Source organism: Embiotoca jacksoni, unplaced genomic scaffold, assembly GCF_022577435.1.
Source record: "Embiotoca jacksoni isolate LCO1_2020_lvr unplaced genomic scaffold, fEmbJac1.0.p SCAF_2, whole genome shotgun sequence".
Classification (NCBI taxonomy): domain Eukaryota; kingdom Metazoa; phylum Chordata; class Actinopteri; family Embiotocidae; genus Embiotoca; species Embiotoca jacksoni.
In genome coordinates, this window is record NW_027185340.1 from 10,364,910 (window position 1) to 10,385,377 (window position 20,468).

The 20,468-nt window shown below is 48.1% G+C and overlaps 1 protein-coding gene across 4 annotated transcripts; it reads left to right on the top strand.

Moving 5' to 3' along the window:
• Nucleotides 1-1,599: 1,599 nt before the first annotated feature.
• Nucleotides 1,600-20,327, top strand: LOC138201205 (centrosome-associated protein CEP250). Of its 4 annotated transcripts, XM_069154487.1 has the most exons (29): nt 1,600-1,722; nt 2,416-2,585; nt 2,712-2,846; nt 3,056-3,133; nt 3,230-3,300; nt 3,533-3,698; nt 3,776-3,882; nt 4,048-4,437; nt 4,541-4,667; nt 4,752-4,886; nt 5,160-5,308; nt 5,413-5,562; nt 5,968-6,046; nt 6,166-6,243; nt 6,312-6,458; nt 6,549-6,658; nt 6,930-7,071; nt 7,149-7,342; nt 7,433-7,560; nt 7,878-10,213; nt 10,490-16,114; nt 17,444-17,575; nt 17,662-18,321; nt 18,404-18,490; nt 18,797-18,949; nt 19,059-19,208; nt 19,369-19,425; nt 19,594-19,650; nt 19,734-20,327. In XM_069154487.1, exons 2-29 carry the CDS (start codon nt 2,445-2,447, stop codon nt 19,959-19,961), a joined length of 12,012 nt encoding a protein of 4,003 aa, XP_069010588.1. In that variant the 5' UTR covers nt 1,600-1,722; nt 2,416-2,444; the 3' UTR covers nt 19,962-20,327. The 4 variants fall into 4 exon arrangements, with proteins under 4 accessions (XP_069010588.1, XP_069010586.1, XP_069010587.1 ...); XM_069154485.1 differs by having other exon boundaries at nt 7,878-16,114; XM_069154486.1 differs by having other exon boundaries at nt 7,878-16,114; nt 18,407-18,490.
• The last annotated feature ends 141 nt before the right edge of the window (nt 20,328-20,468 follow it).

Genomic DNA, 20,468 nt, shown 5'->3' on the forward strand with positions numbered 1-20,468 from the left:
CCCCCCGCTGTAGTGAAGAAATTTCCCCTCGGGGATTAATAAAGTAAAATAAAAAAATATATATAACACATGTAGTCTGTTCCTGTCAAGGATACAACTTTCGCTGTTCTATCAGGATCAGATTTATTGGACAAATTCCCTCGAAGTCTCCTCTACAGATATGATAAGAGGACAGACGTGGAGGGAGGCGGTTCTAGTTTTTATTATTCACAAATAAAGGACACGTTTCTCCCTTGAGGTCAGGAGAGCACACCACTTCCGTTTTAAAATGTATTTTTGATTTTTATTTGTGATTTCTTCTTTAATGCCTTCAATATAAATATCTGTTATGTAATCATACGGTATATTTTTATTAGTCTCATGTTATTTTACATTTCTCTGTAATTGTTTAAAGTACTGTTAAATGTGTTTACTTTTTTCTGGATTAAATGTATTCCTACGTGTTTTAATGTGTTCGTGTTGTTTTATTATTGTTATTCAAGCGATTATTATTATTCTCTGTAAACAACTGCATTTTTGGAGGCTTTATCATACTCAAAAATGCGTCTCTCCCAGCAAAATTTTTTATACTTCAGTGGAGTCGCGAGTGGGCGTGGCCTAATGGCTCACTAGCGCCCCCTAAACAGATGCCCCGGCAGCTACATTTACCTACATGCACAAAATTCGGTGGACATGTGTATTGCACCGAGATGTACAAAAAAGTACGCAAGTACCAAAAATGTACCATTATGTCAACTCAACAGGAAGTCCCGTGGCGTGGTGGCCAAAAAGTGACCCAAAAGTCATCCTACAGCATGTTGTCCAAAATGTGATAAAAAAAATTAAATTAAAAAAAATTAAAAAAAAGTCATACTATAGCATGTCGTTCAAAAAGTGACCCAAAAATTACTTTTGGGTCACTTTTTGCTATATATATCTTTTTTGATGACATGCCATAATATGATTTTTTTTTAAAAAATTTTTATAACTAAAAACCACTAACCACTGCACCACCAATCATCCCAGAAGAGAGTTTGCATTGTGCCAAATCTTTGGCTCACTGTAAGCTATTAACTCCACCGTCCACTAATATTCATTCAAATGCGACCAAAATTGCCGCAGACATTCTTTGGATAGTAGATATACGTGTTTTCAAGGGGGTCTGCAGTGATATTAAATATCTTCCTGTAATGTGTAGTGTATGCAAAATGTTTTCAATTTCTTCAAACGTTTCAACTTCACTAAAAGTTGAATCACCATCAACAGGCCGAGGTGGAATCTGAACCATTAATAACAACCTTGGTGAAGTTGAATCTTTTACCTGTTGAGTTAACCAGACTGTCGGTTGAGTCTCTGAGTGAACTCCGTGAAACTCTTTCTCCTCCGCGACTCATTCTTCAGCTGCAGATAGCCCAGTGGTCTACGACGCCGTTTCAGAGCTGGAAACGACCTTATGAAGACGCAGGTTTGAGCCCCACTCAAGGTAATCCACGGAGAGCCAGTTAATTGTTTAACATGTTTCTATCGTTTGCGCCATGGGCCGCTGTGAAGGCCTCCTGCCAGCAGGTGTCGCTGTGGCCGCTTGAGGGTGATTCTCTCGGTGGGGTCACGTGAGTGCCAGTACCCGGGTAAGAGTTGAAGCTCCCGGTTTGAACGTGCTGACAGCAGCGGGTTGTGTTGTGGATGAACGCGGCGTTTCCGACTTTATAAAAGCCTTTTATGAGCGTCTTCCTGCGGCTTCAGGTACGAACTGCCCTCTCGGTGTTTTCCCGCTACTAGGATGCTAACGAGCTACTGCTAGCCCGCAGGTCCCGGTTCTTCGACACTCGGGCGGTTAAACAGGAGGTCCGAACCGGTTCGGTGCCGTTGCGTGGTCAGTGTGTTTCTGTCTGGTTGGTCCGGTCCTGAGCTGACCGACTACATCCCGACACCCCGATTTGAGCGCCATGTTTCAGTCCCAGAGACAACGGTCACATTAGACAGGTGTCCGAGTCCCTCCGAGTCCTCTCGGATCCACCTGAGCCGGAGGACCTCTGGTCTGTGGAGGTTCGCGGTGCTGTGGCAGCGTGGGGAGGCGGTGGGAACTTATTGGACTAAAAATGATGTATTTTAATGTCATTTTGCATTATTATTATTATATATTGATTTAAAATATATTTAAAAAAAAAAGTAGCAGTCAGTGGTCAGCAGCACATCGTTATAAAGTAGGGAAACTGTTCATGATCAATAACACGCAGCTCTGATGTCACGTGACTTAGGTGTGTCCCGCTCTCAACCTAAAATACTAGGAACACCTGACAGCACCACAGATGACCATCAAAGTAATCAATACATCTGTCAGTCACACTGATGATGATGATGATGATGATGATCAACAGGCTGGAACTGTTGTTTATAATGTGATGTCATTGCTGAGTATAATCTGTCTCCGCCCAGAAACACTGCACACAGGTGGACTGGTTACCATGGATCCGGAGATGCTGATTGGCTGGCAGCAGGAGAAGGAGGAGCTTAAACAGGAAGTGAGTAGCCTACAGGAGGAGCTGGCCGAGAGTCGAGCAGAGAGAGAGGAGCTGCAGTCCAGATGCAGAGCTCTGAACGAGAGGGTGAGGAGGAGGAGGAGGTGGTGGTGGTGGTGATGATGATGATGATGATGATGATGGTGGTGGTGGTGATGATGGTGGTGATGTGGTCCTCTACAGAAGTATAACTTCTACTCTCTCTCTCTGCAGCTGTGCCAGTCAGTGTTTCCCTCGCTCACCGTCTCCCTGCAGGGGGAGGAGGTGAGGGAGTGGAAGAGGAAGGTGAGGGGGGGGAGAGAGAGGGAGGCCCGACAGGCGCTGCTCCTCCACCGGCTGCGGAACAAGGTGAGGCCACGCCCACACGCGACTCTCAGTCAATCACAGAGCAGCAACACTCACATGGAGTACTGTGTGTACTGTTACTACAGGTGATGGAGTACTGTGTATACTGTTACTACGGGTGATGGAGTACTGTGTACTGTCACTACAGGTGATGGAGTACTGTGTGTACTGTTACTACAGGTGATGGAGTACTGTGTGTACTGTTACTACAGGTGATGGAGTACAGAGATCGATGTCAGCGGTTGGAGCTTCAGCTGAAGGATGAACACACACTGCTGCTCAACACGGAGGTGAATAGAAGTACTACAGCAGTACTACAGCAGTACTACAGCAGTACTAGTACACATTTCACAGCAGTTTGTTTACAGCTGCTTCCTGTTTTGTAGCGGAAGATCAGAGATGAACACAGTGACTCTCTGGAAAGCACCCTCATCAGGCTGGAGGAGGAACAGCAGAGGTCTGTGTGTGTGTGTGTGTGTGTGTGTGTGTGTGTGTGTGTGTGTGTGTGTGTGTGTGTGTGTGTGTGCGCGCGCGTGCGTGCGTGCGTGCGTGCGTGTGTGTGTGTGTGTGTGTATGTGTGTACATATATATCTATATATATTCCTGTGTATATATGTGTGTGTGTATGCTTGTTTTCACCAATCCCCATAAAGTAAACCATGATGTCATCAGCGTGTGTCTCTGTTCAGGTCCGTCAGTCTGGCTGACACCAACAATCTCCTCCGTGAGCAGCTCAGCCAATCAGAGCAGGGCAACCAGGCCATGAGGGAGGACCTCCACAAGCTGACAGCTGATTGGACGAGAGCAGTAGAGGAGGCAGAGCTAAGAGAGGCTGATTGGCAGAAAGAGAGGGAGGTGTGTTTGAGTTTAAGGTGAAAGTTCACACTGAATGTTGTTTATTTGTTTGTTTATTTGTTTGTTTGTGTGTTTAGAGTTGGTCGGGTCATGTGGGTCAGCAACAGGCTCGGTTGCTGTCACTCTGGAGATCCGTGATCGCTCTGAGACGTCACTGTCACACTGTGAAGACGGCAGCCGACAGGTGAGTGAAGCCTTAAAGGGACTGTTCACCCAAATCACCTCTAACCCAGGGCAGGTTGTCTGATCACAGTTCCACCAATCAGGAGGTGGAAGGTAGCAAAAGTCTGACCTGTTGACCCTCTCTCATTCTCTCTGTCTGTCTGTCTGTCTGTCTGTCTCTCTTCAGAGATCTGTGGCTGCTGAGGGCGGAGTTTTCTCGGCTCTCCTCCTGTCTCCTCTCCAGCTGTGACTCTGTCTCCTCCCCCCTGAGGCTCCGCCCTCTACACAGCAAACTCCCCTCCTCCTCCTTCTCTTTGCCTCCCCCTTTTGTCCCCCCTATCTTCCCATCCTATTCTCCTCCTCTGTCCTCCACCCTCATCCACCCTCCTCTTCACTCCTCCAAGTCTGGGCATCTTTTGATCTCTTCACCCACCCAGGGAACCTTCTCCCTTGGAGAGCTGGAGCACAGGGAGGAAGAGGAGGAGAAGAAGGAGAAGAGGAGGAAGGAGAAGGAGGAGCAGAAGATGTCAGAGTTGAAGCTCCTCCATGACACTGAAGTGTTGCAGCTGCAGCAGAGGTAAAGGTTTCCTCCACCTGTCCTGTGGTTCACTGTTCATTCAGACACATCACCTCCTCCTCTTCTTCTTCCACTTCCTCCTCATCCTCTTCCCTCTCTGCAGGATTGAGGAGCTCTCCTGCTCCCTGCAGGTGGAGGTCAGTCAGAGGGAAGAGAGAGAGAAGGAGGTGGAGAGACACAGAGAGATGGAGAGGAGCCTGCAGTCTGTAAGCCAAGCTGTCCTCCACCTGGTGAGTCTTTGTCACATGACCACAGGTCTTCATCACATGACCACTGGTCTTCATCACATGACCAGATGTGTGTTGTGTCTTCAGTCCAGGGTCCTGAGCAGCAGCAGCAAGTCTGTGGGTATGTCCTTGGACAATGTCCTCAGTCTGGACCTGTCCTCCTTGCTGTCTGTCCTCTCTCAGACTGAGAGCGCCCTGCAGTGGAGACATGAGGAACTGCAGGTCAGACACACCCACAATTTCAATTTCTGCTACAGGTCAGAGGTCACACCAGACTGTGTAGTCTGGGAGTAACAGCGGTGCCTTTTGGCTATATGCTGAAACGGTAAATAAATAAAAAGTACACCTGATGCATTATATGTGCTGCTCGCAGCAGATGTAAACCAGAATTTGTAACAGAACTGTAATGAAATGCCTGAGCGCCTACTTAGTCAGTGGGTTGCAAACATAATTTAAACTGTAGATTAACTGTCTGTGTGTCTGACTGTGTGTCAGGGGGCGGAGCTATCTCTGCGGCGACTCGGTGAGGAGAAAACATCTTTACAGCTGCGCCTGAAACAGCTGGAGGACGACAACCAGCAGCTGAACGCAAACACAGAACACACACAGCAGGAGCTCACACACACACAGGACATACTAAGCAGGTACACACACACACACACACACACACACACACACACACACACACACACACACACACACACACACATTGAAACCAGCTGAACATTGTCCTGTGTGTGTGAGACAGAGAGAAGGAGGCGTCATCCTTCCTGCAACTGCAGGTGGAGGAGGTGCAGAGGAGGGAGGAGGAGGTGAGGAAAGACAACGACAGACTGAGGAGGGACAGAGACAGACAGGAAGACAGGATGAGACAGCTGGAGGCAGAGACACACAGACGGTACTCTCACCACTCTACTACACTCTACTGTACTCTATCATACTCTACTGTACTATATTATACTCTACTTTACTGTACTCTATCATACTCGACTGTAATCTATTATACTCTACTGTACTCTATCATACTATACTCTACTGTACTCTATTATACTCTTGTGCTTTATTTTACTCTACTGTACTTTATTATACTCCAGTCTATTGTACTCTATTATACTGTACTCTACTGTACTTTATTATACTCTACTCTGTTGTACTCTATTATACTCTACTCTATTATATTTTACTGTACTCTATTATACTATACTGTATTGTGCTTTATTATACTCTACCGTACTCTATTATACTCTACTCTATTGTACTTTATTATACTCTACTCTACTGATCAGCTGTGTTCTGGTTTCAGAGTTGAAACTGAGCTGTTGGAGAATGTTCAGCTGTCAGAGAGAGAAACTCTGCTCAAAGAGGAAGTCCACAATCTGAAGGTAAAAACAAACTCTACTCTACTCTACTCTACTCTACTCTACTCTACTCTACTCTACTCTACTCTACTGTGTGCATCCATGTTATCTTATTGTCCTCCTCCCTTTATGTCCTGCTCCAGGGGGCGTTGGAGAGACAGCAGCTCGAGAGACAGAGGTCAGAAGACGAAGCTGCTGATGTCCGAGCCGCTCTGCAGAAGGTAGACACGAGACATAAACTGTTAGGTCCTGAATTGTGAGCTCTGGATGAATGTCCCTTACCCCTCAGTGCAGGGAGAGCGTGTTGTGTCTCTCGTCCTCGGAGGGTGTGCTGAGGCGGGAGGTGGAGGAGGGACATGACGCTCTGGAAAAGATGGCGGCCCTGAACTCGGCTTTGGCCTCAGACAAGAGAGGTCTGAACAAACAGCTGCTGGAGGTATGAGAGCTCTCTGAGAAACACTGCCTGGCTCAAAGGCTCCTCAGCAGGACGTTTTCATCACTTCTGTCTCTTCATGTGTGTCTCCAGCTCGAGTGTGAGCTGTCCGACAGCCAGTCACATCTGCAGGCTCTCAGGTCAGAGGTCAACTCTCTGCAGACAGACATTAAAACCCTCAACATGGACTACAGCCAGCTCAGGTGAGTTCAGGTTCCATGTTTGTCCTTAATCCAGAATAAGAATTTTGAATCCTGAATATAAATGTTTAACCCTCTTTACAAACTAACCCAGATCATAAAAACTTGATTCCTTAACCTAAACTCTTTAATCCTGATTTTAAACTCTTTAATCCTGTCTGTAAACTCTTAAACCGGACTGTAAACTCTTTAATCCTGAATATAAACATTGAATCCTGAATACAAACTAATCGAGATTAGAGCACCTTTAATCTTAATGCGTTCTGTTTCTTAGGGAGCAGAGAGATGCACAGTCCGACGTCGTCCGTCAGCTGAGAGAAAGACAGACAGAGTTGGAGATAAGACTAGAGGAGAAGGAGGTGGAGTTGGTATACTCGGCAGAGGAGAGACAGAGGGATGTAGGGCAGCTGGAGGAGGTAAAGAGGAGGTGACGATCACGTGACAGCTTACATGTAGACCTGCATCACGTATGGAGTGTGTGTGTGGTCCTCAGCTGTCCTCCCAGCATGCCTCGCTGCGTGTGGAGCTGAAGGAGGCGCAGGAGTGGCTGCGGCAGGCGGTAGAGGAGGTGAACGTGAAGGACCGACAGCAGGAGGAGCAGCAGAGGGAGAGCAGGAGGCTGCAGGAGGAGCAGGACAGTCTGCAGACAGACAAGGAGCAGCTGGAGGAGGAGCTGCAGGAGCTCAGGTACGATCTCACCTAGAGGTGTCTCTGTGTCCTCCTGCAGGTGTCTCTGTGTCCTCCTGTCTGTGTCCTGACGGCTGTGTCCTCCTGCAGGTGTCTGTCCCTGTCGGTCCAGCAGCAGCTCAGTCTGCAGCAGAAGCAGCTGTCTCAGGCAGAGGTGGACAGATGTCAGCTGAACTCCCATGTCGTCAGTTTGCAGCAGACCAGAGATGCGTTGCACGGTGAGAAACCAACTTTATTTACTGCAGTTCAACCAACTAATATAACATGTCTATAACATGAAAATAACATGAAAATAGAACATGAACATAACGTGAAAATATAACATGAAAATATGAAAATATAACATGAAAATAACATGAAAATATAACGTGAATATAACCTGAGAATAACATGGTAATAACATAGTAATAACATGAGAATAACCTGAGAATAACATGGTAATAACATGTAATAATATGATTATAACATGGTAATAACGTAGGAGTAACATGAAAATATAACATGAAAATAACATGTTGGTGAATGTGCTCTGAAGGAGAGATTGAGTGTCTGAGAGGAGAACTGAGGAGAGAGACGGCCAGGAGGGAGGACGAGAAGGAGAGGAGAGAACGGAGCGTGGAGGAGAGGGAGGCGCTGCAGGAGGACATGGAGAGGCTGACGGAGGAGATGGACAAACTGAGGAGGAGGAGGAGAGACGAGGAAGAGGAGAGGAGGGAGGAGAGGGAGGCGTGGCAGAGAGAGAGAGGCGCTCTGAGCGAGGAGCTGGGGACGAAGGACGGAGAGGTGGAGTCGCTGAGGAGGCACATTGAGGGACTGACGGAGGAGATGGACAAACTGAGGAGGAGGAAGAGAGACGAGGAAGAGGAGAGGAGGGAGGAGAGGGAGGCGTGGCAGAGAGAGAGAGGGGCTCTGAGCGAGGAGCTGGGGACGAAGGACGGAGAGGTGGAGTCGCTGAGGAGGCACATTGAGGGACTGACGGAGGAGATGGACAAACTGAGGAGGAGGAGGAGAGACGAGGAAGAGGAGAGGAGGGAGGAGAGGGAGGCGTGGCAGAGAGAGAGAGGGGCTCTGAGCGAGGAGCTGGGGACGAAGGACGGAGAGGCGGAGTCGCTGAGGAGGCGCATCGAAGGACTGACGGAGGAGATGGACAAACTGAGGAGGAGGAGGAGAGATGAGGAAGAGGAGAGGAGGGAGCAGAGGGAGGCGTGGCAGAGAGAGAGAGGGGCTCTGAGCGAGGAGCTGGGGACGAAGGACGGAGAGGTGGAGTCGCTGAGGAGGCACATCGAGGGACTGACGGAGGAGATGGACAAACTGAGGAGGAGGAGGAGAGACGAGGAAGAGGAGAGGAGGGAGCAGAGGGAGGCGTGGCAGAGAGAGAGAGGGGCTCTGAGCGAGGAGCTGGGGACGAAGGACGGAGAGGTGGAGTCGCTGAGGAGGCACATCGAGGGACTGACGGAGGAGATGGACAAACTGAGGAGGAGGAGGAGAGACGAGGAAGAGGAGAGGAGGGAGCAGAGGGAGGCGTGGCAGAGAGAGAGAGGGGCTCTGAGCGAGGAGCTGGGGACGAAGGATGGAGAGGTGGAGTCGCTGAGGAGGCGCATCGAGGGACTGACGGAGGAGATGGAGGAGAGACAAAAAGAGGTGGAGAGACTGAGGGAGAAGGAGGCACAGAGGGAGACTGGAATCAGCCTGATGATGGAGAAAATACAGCGAGCGGAGGAGGAGAAGAAGAGACTGGAGGATGAGGCGAAGAGGAGGGAGATCAGGCTGAGGGAGAAGGAGGAGGCCAGGGAGGAGAGGAGAAGTGAGGAGGACATGCAGAGCATCAGAGATATGGAGGCACTCTGCGACCGGATGGAGAGGTTAGAAAGAGAGAAGGAGGCGAGGGAGAAGGAGGTCGACCAACTGAGGAGCGAAGCAGAGGAAGTACAAGAGGAACTGAGGAGGAACAAGAAGGAGTTGACAGACATCACAGAGGAGTTACAAAAGGAACAAAAGGAGAAGAAGCAAATACAGGAGGAGTTGTTTCAAACAGAGGAGATGATGGCATCTTTCAGAAAGGAGGTGCAGAACGAGCAGAGGGGGAGAGACATGCAGGGGTCTGTACTTAAAAAGGAGGTGGAAAAAGAACTAAGAGAAAAGGATCAGATACAAGAGAAGTTGATGAGGAGGGAGAAGGAAGTGACATCTCTCAAAGAGGAAGTGCAAACGGAACAGAGGAGGAGAGACATGGAGGTGGCTGTACTTAAAGAGGAGGTGCAAAAAGAACAATGGGAGAAAGATCAGATACAAGAGAAACTAATGAGGAGGGAGAAGGAGGTGACATCTCTCAAAGAGGAGCTGCACAAGGAGCAGAGGAGGAGAGACATAGAGGTGTCTGTACTTACAGAGGAGGTGCAAAAAGAACAACGGGAGAAATATCAGGTACAGGAGAAACTAATGAGGAGGGAGAAGGAGGGGACATCTCTCAAAGAGGAAGCGCAAACGGAACAGATTAGGAGAGACATGGAGGTGTCTGTACTTAAAGAGAAGGTACAAAAAGAACAACGGGAGAAAGATCAGATACAAGAGAAACTAATGAGGAGGGAGAAGGAGGTGACATCTCTCAAAGAGGAAGCGCAAACGGAACAGAGGAGGAGAGACATGGAGGTGTCTGTACTTACAGAGGAGGTGCAAAAAGAACAACGGGAGAAATATCAGATACAAGAGAAACTAATGAGGAGGAAGAAGGAGGTGACATCTCTCAAAGAGGAAGCGCAAACAGAACAGAGGAGGAGAGACATGGAGGTGTCTGTACTTAAAGAGAAGGTGCAAAAAGAACAATGGGAGAAAGATCAGATACAAGAGAAACTAATGAGGAGGGAGAAGGAGGTGACATCTCTCAAAGAGGAAGCGCAAACGGAACAGAGGAGGAGAGACATGGAGGTGTCTGTACTTAAAGAGGATGTGCAAAAAGAACAAAGGGAGGAAGATCAGATACAAGAGAAACTAATGAGGAGGGAGAAGGAGGTTGCATCTCTCAAAGAGGAAGCGCAAACGGAACAGAGGAGGAGAGACATGGAAGTGTCCGTACTTAAAGAGGAGGTGCAAAAAGAACAACGGGAGAAAGATCAGATACAAGAGAAACTAATGAGGAGGGAGGATGAGGTGACATCTCTCAAAGAGGAGCTGCACAAGGAGCAGAGGAGGAGAGACATGGAGGTGTCTGTATTTCGAGAGGAGGTACAAAAAGAACAAAGGGAGAAAGATCAGATACAAGAGAAACTGAGGAGGGAGAAGGAGGGGACATCTCTCAAAGAGGAAGCGCAAACGGAACAGAGGAGGCGAGACATGGAGGTGGCTGTACTTAAAGAGGAGGTGCAAAAAGAACAACGGGAGAAAGATCAGATACAAGAGAAACTAATGAGGAGGGAGAAGGAGGTGACATCTCTCAAAGAGGAGCTGCACAAGGAGCAGAGGAGGAGAGACATGGAGGTGTCTGTATTTCGAGAAGAGGTACAAAAAGAACAAAGGGAGAAAGATCAGATACAAGAGAAACTGAGGAGGGAGAAGGAGGGGACATCTCTCAAAGAGGAAGCGCAAACGGAACAGAGGAGGAGAGAAATGGAGGTGGCTGTACTTAAAGAGGAGGTGCAAAAAGAACAACGGGAGAAAGATCAGATACAAGAGAAACTAATGAAGAGGGAGAAGGAGATGGCATCTCTCAAAGAGGAAGCGCAAACAGAACAGAGGAGGAGAGACATGGAGGTGTCTGTACTTACAGAGGAGGTGCAAAAAGAACAACGGGAGAAAGATCAGATACAAGAGAAACTAATGAGGAGGGAGAAGGAGGTGACATCTCTCAAAGAGGAAGCGCAAACGGAACAGAGGAGGAGAGACATGGAGGCGTCTGTATTTAAAGAGAAGGTGCAAAAAGAACAACGGGAGAAAGATCAGGTACAAGAGAAACTAAGGAGGAGGGAGAAGGAGGTGACATCTCTCAAAGAGGAAGCGCAAACGGAACAGAGGAGGAGAGACATGGAGGTGTCTGTACTTAAAGAGAAGGTGCAAAAAGAACAATGGGAGAAAGATCAGATACAAGAGAAACTAATGAGGAGGGAGAAGGAGGTGACATCTCTCAAAGAGGAAGCGCAAACGGAACAGAGGAGGAGAGACATGGAGGTGTCTGTACTTAAAGAGAAGGTGCAAAAAGAACAACAGGAGAAAGATCAGATACAAGAGAAACTAATGAGGATGGAGAAGGAGGTGACATCTCTCAAAGAGGAAGCGCAAACGGAACAGAGGAGGAGAGACATGGAGGTGTCTGTACTTAAAGAGGAGGTGCAAAAAGAACAATGGGAGGAAGATCAGATACAAGAGAAACTAATGAGGAGGGAGAAGGAGGTGACATCTCTCAAAGAGGAAGCGCAAACGGAACAGAGGAGGAGAGACATGGAAGTGTCCGTACTTAAAGAGGAGGTGCAAAAAGAACAACGGGCGAAAGATCAGATACAAGAGAAACTAATGAGGAGGGAGGATGAGGTGGCATCTCTCAAAGAGGAAGCGCAAACGGAACAGAGGAGGAGAGACATGGAGGTGTCTGTACTTAAAGAGGAGGTGCAAAAAGAACAAAGGGAGAAAGATCAGGTACAAGAGAAACTAATGAGGAGGGAGAATGAGGTGACATCTCTCAAAGAAGAGCTGCACAAGGAGCAGAGGAGGAGAGACATGGACGTGTCTGTATTTCGAGAGGAGGTACAAAAAGAACAAAGGGAGAAAGATCAGGTACAAGAGAAACTAATGAGGAGGGAGAAAGAGGTGGCATCTCTCAAAGAGGAAGCGCAAACGGAACAGAGGAGGAGAGACATGGAGGTGTCTGTACTTAAAGAGGAGGTGCAAAAAGAACAACAGGAGAAAGATCAGATACAAGAGAAACTAATGAGGAGGGAGAAGGAGGTGACATCTCTCAAAGAGGAGCTGCACAAGGAGCAGAGGAGAAGAGACATGGAGGTGTCTGTATTTCGAGAGGAGGTACAAAAAGAACAAAGGGAGAAAGATCAGGTACAAGAGAAACTAATGAGGAGGGAGAAGGAGGGGACATCTCTCAAAGAGGAAGCGCAAACGGAACAGAGGAGGAGAGACATGGAGGTGTCTGTACTTAAAGAGGAGGTGCAAAAAGAACAACAGGAGAAAGATCAGATACAAGAGAAACTAATGAGGAGGGAGAAGGAGGTGACATCTCTCAAAGAGGAGCTGCACAAGGAGCAGAGGAGAAGAGACATGGAGGTGTCTGTATTTCGAGAGGAGGTACAAAAAGAACAAAGGGAGAAAGATCAGGTACAAGAGAAACTAATGAGGAGGGAGAAGGAGGGGACATCTCTCAAAGAGGAAGCGCAAACGGAACAGAGGAGGAGAGACATGGAGGTGTCTGTACTTAAAGAGGAGGTGCAAAAAGAACAACGGGAGAAAGATCAGATACAAGAGAAACTAATGAGGAGGGAGAAGGAGGTGACATTTCTCAAAGAGGAGCTGCACAAGGAGCAGAGGAGGAGAGACATGGAGGTGTCTGTATTTCGAGAGGAGGTAAAAAAAGAACAAAGGGAGAAAGATCAGATACAAGAGAAACTGAGGAGGGGGAAGGAGGGGACATCTCTCAAAGAGGAAGCGCAAACGGAACAGAGGAGGAGAGACATGGAGGTGTCTGTACTTAAAGAGGAGGTGCAAAAAGAACAACGGGAGAAAGATCAGATACAAGAGAAACTAATGAGGAGGGAGAAGGAAGTGGCATCTCTCAAAGAGGAAGCCCAAACGGAACAGAGGAGGAGAGACATGGAGGTGTCTGTACTTAAAGAGGAGGTGCAAAAAGAACAACGGGAGAAAGATCAGATACAAGAGAAACTAATGAGGAGGGAGAAGGAGGTGACATCTCTCGAAGAGGAGCTGCACAAGGAGCAGAGGAGGAGAGACATGGAGGTGTCTGTATTTCGAGAGGAGGTACCAAAAGAACAACGGGAGAAAGATCAGATACAAGAGAAACTGAGGAGGGAGAAGGAGGGGACATCTCTCAAAGAGGAAGCGCAAACGGAACAGAGGAGGAGAGACATGGAGGTGTCTGTACTTAAAGAGGAGATGCAAAAAGAACAATGGGAGAAAGATCAGATACAAGAGAAACTAATGAGGAGGGAGAAGGAGGTGGCATCTCTCAAAGAGGAAGCGCAAACGGAACAGAGGAGGAGAGACATGGAGATGTCTGTACTTAAAGAGGAGGTGCAAAAAGAACAACGGGAGAAAGATCAGATACAAGAGAAACTAATGAGGGGGGAGAATGAGGTGACATCTCTCAAAGAGGAGCTGCACAAGGAGCAGAGGAGGAGAGACATGGAGGTGTCTGTATTTCGAGAGGAGGTACAAAAAGAACAAAGGGAGAAAGATCAGATACAAGAGAAACTAATGAGGAGGGAGAAGGAGGGGACATCTCTCAAAGAGGAAGCGCAAATGGAACAGAGGAGGAGAGACATGGAGGTGGCTGTACTTAAAGAGGAGGTGCAAAAAGAACAACGGGAGAAAGATCAGATACAAGAGAAACTAATGAGGAGGGAGAAGGAGGTGACATCTCTCAAAGAGGAGCTGCACAAGGATCAGAGGAGGAGAGACATGGAGGTGTCTGTATTTCGAGAGGAGGTACAAAAAGAACAAAGGGAGAAAGATCAGATACAAGAGAAACTGATGAGGAGGGAGGAGGAGGGGACATCTCTCAAAGAGGAAGCGCAAACGGAACAGAGGAGGAGAGACATGGAGGTGTCTGTACTTAAAGAGGAGATGCAAAAAGAACAACGGGAGAAAGATCAGATACAAGAAAAACTAATGAGGAGGGAGAAGGAGGTGACATCTCTCAAAGAGGAGCTGCACAAGGAGCAGAGGCGGAGAGACATGGAGGTGTCTGTATTTCGAGAGGAGGTACAAAAAGAACAAAGGGAGAAAGATCAGATACAAGAGAAACTAATGAGGAGGGAGAAGGAGGGGACATCTCTCAAAGAGGAAGCGCAAACGGAACAGAGGAGGAGAGACATGGAGGTGACTGTACTTAAAGAGGAGGTGCAAAAAGAACAACGGGAGAAAGATCAGATACAAGAGAAACTAATGAGGAGGGAGAAGGAGGTGACATCTCTCAAAGAGGAAGCGCAAACGGAACAGAGGAGGAGAGACATGGAGGTGTCTGTACTTACAGAGGAGGTGCAAAAAGAACAACGGGAGAAATATCAGATACAAGAGAAACTAATGAGGAGGGAGAATGAGGTGACATCGCTCAAAGAGGAGCTGCACAAGGAGCAGAGGAGGAGAGACAAGGAGGTGTCTGTATTTCGAGAGAAGGTACAAAAAGAACAAAGGGAGAAAGATCAGATACAAGAGAAACTGAGGAGGGAGAAGGAGGGGACATCTCTCAAAGAGGAAGCGCAAACGGAACAGAGGAGGAGAGACATGGAGGTGTCTGTACTTAAAGAGGAGGTGCAAAAAGAACAACGGGAGAAAGATCAGATACAAGAGAAACTAATGAGGAGGGAGAAGGAGGTGACATCTCTCAAAGAGGAAGCGCAAACGGAACAGAGGAGGAGAGACATGGAGGTGGCTGTACTTACAGAGGAGGTGCAAAAAGAACAACGGGAGAAATATCAGATACAAGAGAAACTAATGAGGAGGGAGAATGAGGTGACATCTCTCAAAGAGGAGCTGCACAAGGAGCAGAGGAGGAGAGACAAGGAGGTGTCTATATTTCGAGAGAAGGTACAAAAAGAACAAAGGGAGAAAGATCAGATACAAGAGAAACTGAGGAGGGAGAAGGAGGGGACATCTCTCAGAGAGGAAGCGCAAACGGAACAGAGGAGGAGAGACATGGAGGTGTCTGTACTTAAAGAGGAGGTGCAAAAAGAACAATGGGAGAAAGATCAGATACAAGAGAAACTAATGAGGAGGGAGAAGGAGGTGACATCTCTCAAAGAGGAGCTGCACAAGGAGCAGAGGAGGAGAGACATGGAGGTGTCTGTATTTCGAGAGGAGGTACAAAAAGAACAAAGGGAGAAAGATCAGATACAAGAGAAACTAATGAGGAGGGAGAAGGAGGGGACATCTCTCAAAGAGGAAGCGCAAACGGAACAGAGGAGGAGAGACATGGAGGTGGCTGTACTTAAAGAGGAGGTGCAAAAAGAACAACGGGAGAAAGATCAGATACAAGAGAAACTAATGAGGAGGGAGAAGGAGGTGACATCTCTCAAAGAGGAGCTGCACAAGGAGCAGAGGAGGAGAGACACGGAGGTGTCTGTATTTCGAGAGGAGGTACAAAAAGAACAAAGGGAGAAAGATCAGATACAAGAGAAACTGAGGAGGGAGAAGGAGGGGACAACTCTCAAAGAGGAGGTGCAGAAGGAACAGAGGGAGAAAGAGATGGAGGTGTCTTTACTTAAGGAGGAGGTGCAAAAAGAACAACGGGAGAAGGAGGAGGTGCAGGGCAAGTTGATGAAGAAGACAGAGGAAATTCAAATTCTTAGAGAGGAGGTGCTGAAGGAGCAGAGGAGGAGAGACATGGAGGCATCTGTACTTAGAGAGGAGGTGCAAGAGGAACAAAGGGAGAAAGAGGAGGCTCAGGACAAGCTGATGAAGAGGACAGAAGACATTATAACTCTTGAGGAGGAGGTGCAGAAGGAGCAAAGAAGGAGAGAGCAGGTGCAGAAGGAGCTGAAAGGAGTGCAGCAGATGGTCGAGGTGATGTCAGAGAGTCTGAGCTCCCTGCAGAGTCAGGTACGAACCGGAAACACCGCCCCCTACAGTCACACTATAGTAAATACAGAAACACCGCCCCCTACAGTCACACTATAGTAAATACAGAAACACCGCCCCCTACAGTCACACTATAGTAAATACATTAACACTGCCCCTACAGTCACACTATAGTAAATACAGAAACACTGCCCCCTACAGTCACACTATAGTAACTACAGAAACACCGCCCCCTACAGTCACACTATAGCAAATACAGAAACACTGCCCCCTACAGTCACACTACAGTAAATACAGAAACACCGCCCCCTACAGTCACACTATAGTAAATACAGAAACACTGCCCCCTACAGTCACACTATAGTAACTACAGAAACACTGCCCTGTACAGTCACACTGTAGTAACTACAGAAACACTGCCCCCTACAGTCACACTATAGAAAATACAGAAACACCGCCCCCTACAGTCACACTATAGTAAATACAGAAACACCGCCCCCTACAGTCACACTTTAGAAAATACAGAAACACTGCCCCCTACAGCCACACTATAGTAAATACAGAAACACCGCCCCCTACAGTCACACTATAGCAAATACAGAAACACTGCCCCCTACAGTCACACTACAGTAAATACAGAAACACCGCCCCCTACAGCCACACTATAGTAAATACAGAAACACTGCCCCCTACAGTCACACTACAGTAAATACAGAAACACTGCCCCCTACAGTCACACTACAGTAAATACAGAAACACCGCCCCCTACAGTCACACTATAGCAAATACAGAAACACTGCCCCCTACAGTCACACTACAGTAAATACAGAAACACCGCCCCCTACAGCCACACTATAGTAAATACAGAAACACCGCCCCCTACAGTCACACTACAGTAAATACAGAAACACTGCCCCCTACAGTCACACTACAGTAAATACAGAAACACCGCCCCCTACAGTCACACTATAGCAAATACAGAAACACTGCCCCCTACAGTCACACTACAGTAAATACAGAAACACTGCCCCCTACAGTCACACTATAGTAACTACAGAAACAATATAGTAACTACAGAAACACTGCCCTGTACAGTCACACTGTAGTAACTACAGAAACATTGCCCTGTACAGTCACACTGTAGTAACTACAGAAACACTATAGTAACTGCAGTCACACTATAGTAACTACAGAAACACCGCCCCCTACAGATTAGATTGATTAAATATTCATTACAACCTTAAAAAGAAGACATTTTAAAAGTGTGATGTCAGACTTTGACATTTATGTTAGGATGCTAGCGCGCTAATTTCGGCACGCACAGCCACTGAGCTCCTCCCTTGGTTTCAGGTGTCTGACCTGAGTCAGAGCAGAGAGCGAGTGAGGCAGGAGGTGAAGGAGAACAAGGAGGCGAAGCAGCAGATGAAGGACGGTCTGAGGGCCGCTCTGGAGGAGATGACCTACCTGAAAGTCCTCCTGCAGGTACAGCGCCTCCTGCTGGATACCAGCACTGTCACACGAGAGCATCACCTGTAAACATTCATCATTTCCCACACTGCATCATTTAGGAGAGCCACGCAGAGGGGGAGCGTCTGAGGAGCACTCTGAAGGAGAAGAAGGAGGAGGTGCAGAGAACCATAGAGGAGAACCTGCACACACTCAGGACGGAGGTGGAGGACAAGCAGGGAGAGGTGGGGGAGCTGAGAGCCAGAGTCACTGCCTTGGAGAGGAGGAGGAGGGAGATGATGGGGGAGCTGGAGGAGGCTCAACAGGCGAAGGAGAAGGCCGAGGAGAAGTGGAGGAGCAGAATTAGAGGGATCGAGGAAGAGCGGGAGGTGAAGCTGAACGCTCTGTCCAGGGAAATTCAGATTCTTAAAGGGAGAGAGGAGGAGGTGGAGAAGGAGTGGCGGTCCAGGGTGGCGGAGAGAGACAGAGAGGTGGAGGAGGCCTGGAAAGAGGTGGAGGTGAGAGACAGAGAGGCGGTGGAGGGCAGGAGGGAGGTGGAGGAGAGAGACAGAGAGGTGGAGGAGGCCAGGAGGGAGGTGGAGGAGAGTCGGGCCGAGCTAAGCCGGGTCAGGGCCAAGGTGGCCATGTTGGAGGAGCAGAAATCACAGATCTCCTCTGATGCTGAAAGAGCGGAGGAGGCCGAGAGACTGAGGGTGGAGGAGGAGGGACGGAGGAGGAGGAAACACCAGGAGACGACTAAGAGACAGAGAGGAAAAGGAGAGGTGAGAGTTTCACAGAAACAGTATAGATTCTTCTGACTTAACTCCTTGATTTCTAAACACTGAATCTCTTCTGTTTCCTGAGGAGGAGGAGAAGGAGGAAGAGAAGCTCTCCTCTCTGCTGCAGGAGAACGAAGAGATAAGTACCCTGCTCCAGCAGAGAGAAGCTGAGGTAACGCTTTGCTTCCCTTTTCTTTACAGCTGATACTGGAAGGTTTTACTGTAGCTGTTAATCATCATCTACAGAAACCATCAGGTCGCTCTAGGAGCTACAACACTGAACTACAACACTGTTCGTTATAATGTTCATTTCATACCTGCACTGAAACCATCATCACACTGAAGTAAATTATTTTACGGAGGTTTTATTGCCCTGCGTTGTCGTGTTGAAGGAAATTAAGAAGTGTTGTATTGTTGTAACAGGTTGTGTTGTAACACAGTGCTTTTATTTTGACATTCTCCTGTTGTGTGTCTGCAGGTCTACAATCTGACTCAGAGGACCATGGAGCTGGAGGAGGAAAGGGACCGCGTCCGATTGGCTCTGGAGCGAACAGAGGCCGCTATGATTGGCGACTTAGAGAGAGTCCACCAACCGGGTCGGAGCCCGGGGGCGGGGCCTAACCCGGACGAGGTCAGTGTGTCTCTGATTGGTCGGACTTTATTAAAGGTGTGTGGAGATGGAGTGGATTCAGACAGCCAGAGGTCACATCACAAATATTGTATGTTCCCACCTCATGAAGGGGGTCCAGGACAGACTGGTGGTTCTGCAGAGTCTGGTGGCTGAACTGGAACTGGACCAGAACCGACTGAACAGGAAGAACTCTCACCTGGAAAATCAGAAAGAGAAACTAAAGAGAAACAGAGACACTCTGAGAGACACTCTGAGACAGGTACACACTCAGACACTCTGAGACAGACTGAGGCACTCTGAGACAGATTGAGACACTCTGAGACAGACTGAGACGGTGAGATAGACTGAGACGCTCTGAGACAGTCTGACAGGTTTTTGGTGTGTGTGTGTGTGTGTGCGTGTTTGTGTGTGTGTTCTAGGTGGAGGAGGAGCGTTCGAGGCTCCAACAGCAGCTGACAATCAGCAGCAGATCTCAGGTGAGACACAGACACACACACAGGTGTCATCAGTTTGTCTGATATTACTCATCTGGTGGGACAAAAAACAAAAAATGACTGTCTGTCTCTCTGTGTGTGTGTGTGTGTGTGTGTGTGTGTGTGTGTGTGTGTGTGTGTGTGTGTGTGTGTGTGTGTGTGTGTTTTCAGGAGTGTGTGGGGTCAGAGGACCGTCTGAGGACCAGAGTGATAGAGTTGGAGGACGAGGTGAGAGGAAGCATCCTGAAAACTTTCAGATATTTTCAGTTGTCAAGTGGTTGCTGATGATGTCATTGTGGCTCCTCCCCCAGGTGAGTCAGCTCCGTGTCTCATTGGCTGTGGATCAGCAGCAGAGGGCGGAGTTTATCCAGCAGTCGTCCAGAAACAGCCTGCAGCTGCTCTCTCTGAGACACCATCTCAACGATTCGCTGGCTGCCGTCACGCGCCATCCAGTCCCGTCTGTCCTGGAGTCTGAGACGCAGCGATTGGACCGCAGCCTGAGGGAGGAGGAGCTTAGGATGTCCCTCAGCCAATCGTAACGACCAAAAAAATAAAAACTTTCAACTGGAGCTTTTGACCAAAAACTGTAAACCTCAACCTGAAGCTGTTCTCATGGAAACAATCAGAGCAGTCCTCTGATCAGAGCTGTCTTGATTGGCCGTTTCCCTGTGGAGGGTGGGATCTATAATAAATAACCTGGAGTCACAGTGAAAGCATGTTCTGAGAAGTTTGTTCAAATATGTTCTCCGAAGATCTCTGTGATTGGCTGATGTAGATTTCCATCATCAGGAGACGTTTGTCCACATTGTTACAGATTGAACAGGTCAGATGTGTTTGTGATTCATCTCTTGTAAAGATGTGAATGTCAGAATAAAACTAGATGCTGATGTGTTGCATCTCGATAACGACGTCTCTTCAGCTCTTTGTTTTGGTTCTGTTTCACTGTGTCCTGGTCCAGTGTTGGACACGTCTTCAGGACACCGGCGTGGAGCTTCAGTCCAACAGCTGATCATCGGCCTGTCCAACGTCTTTGCTTCCTGAAACAT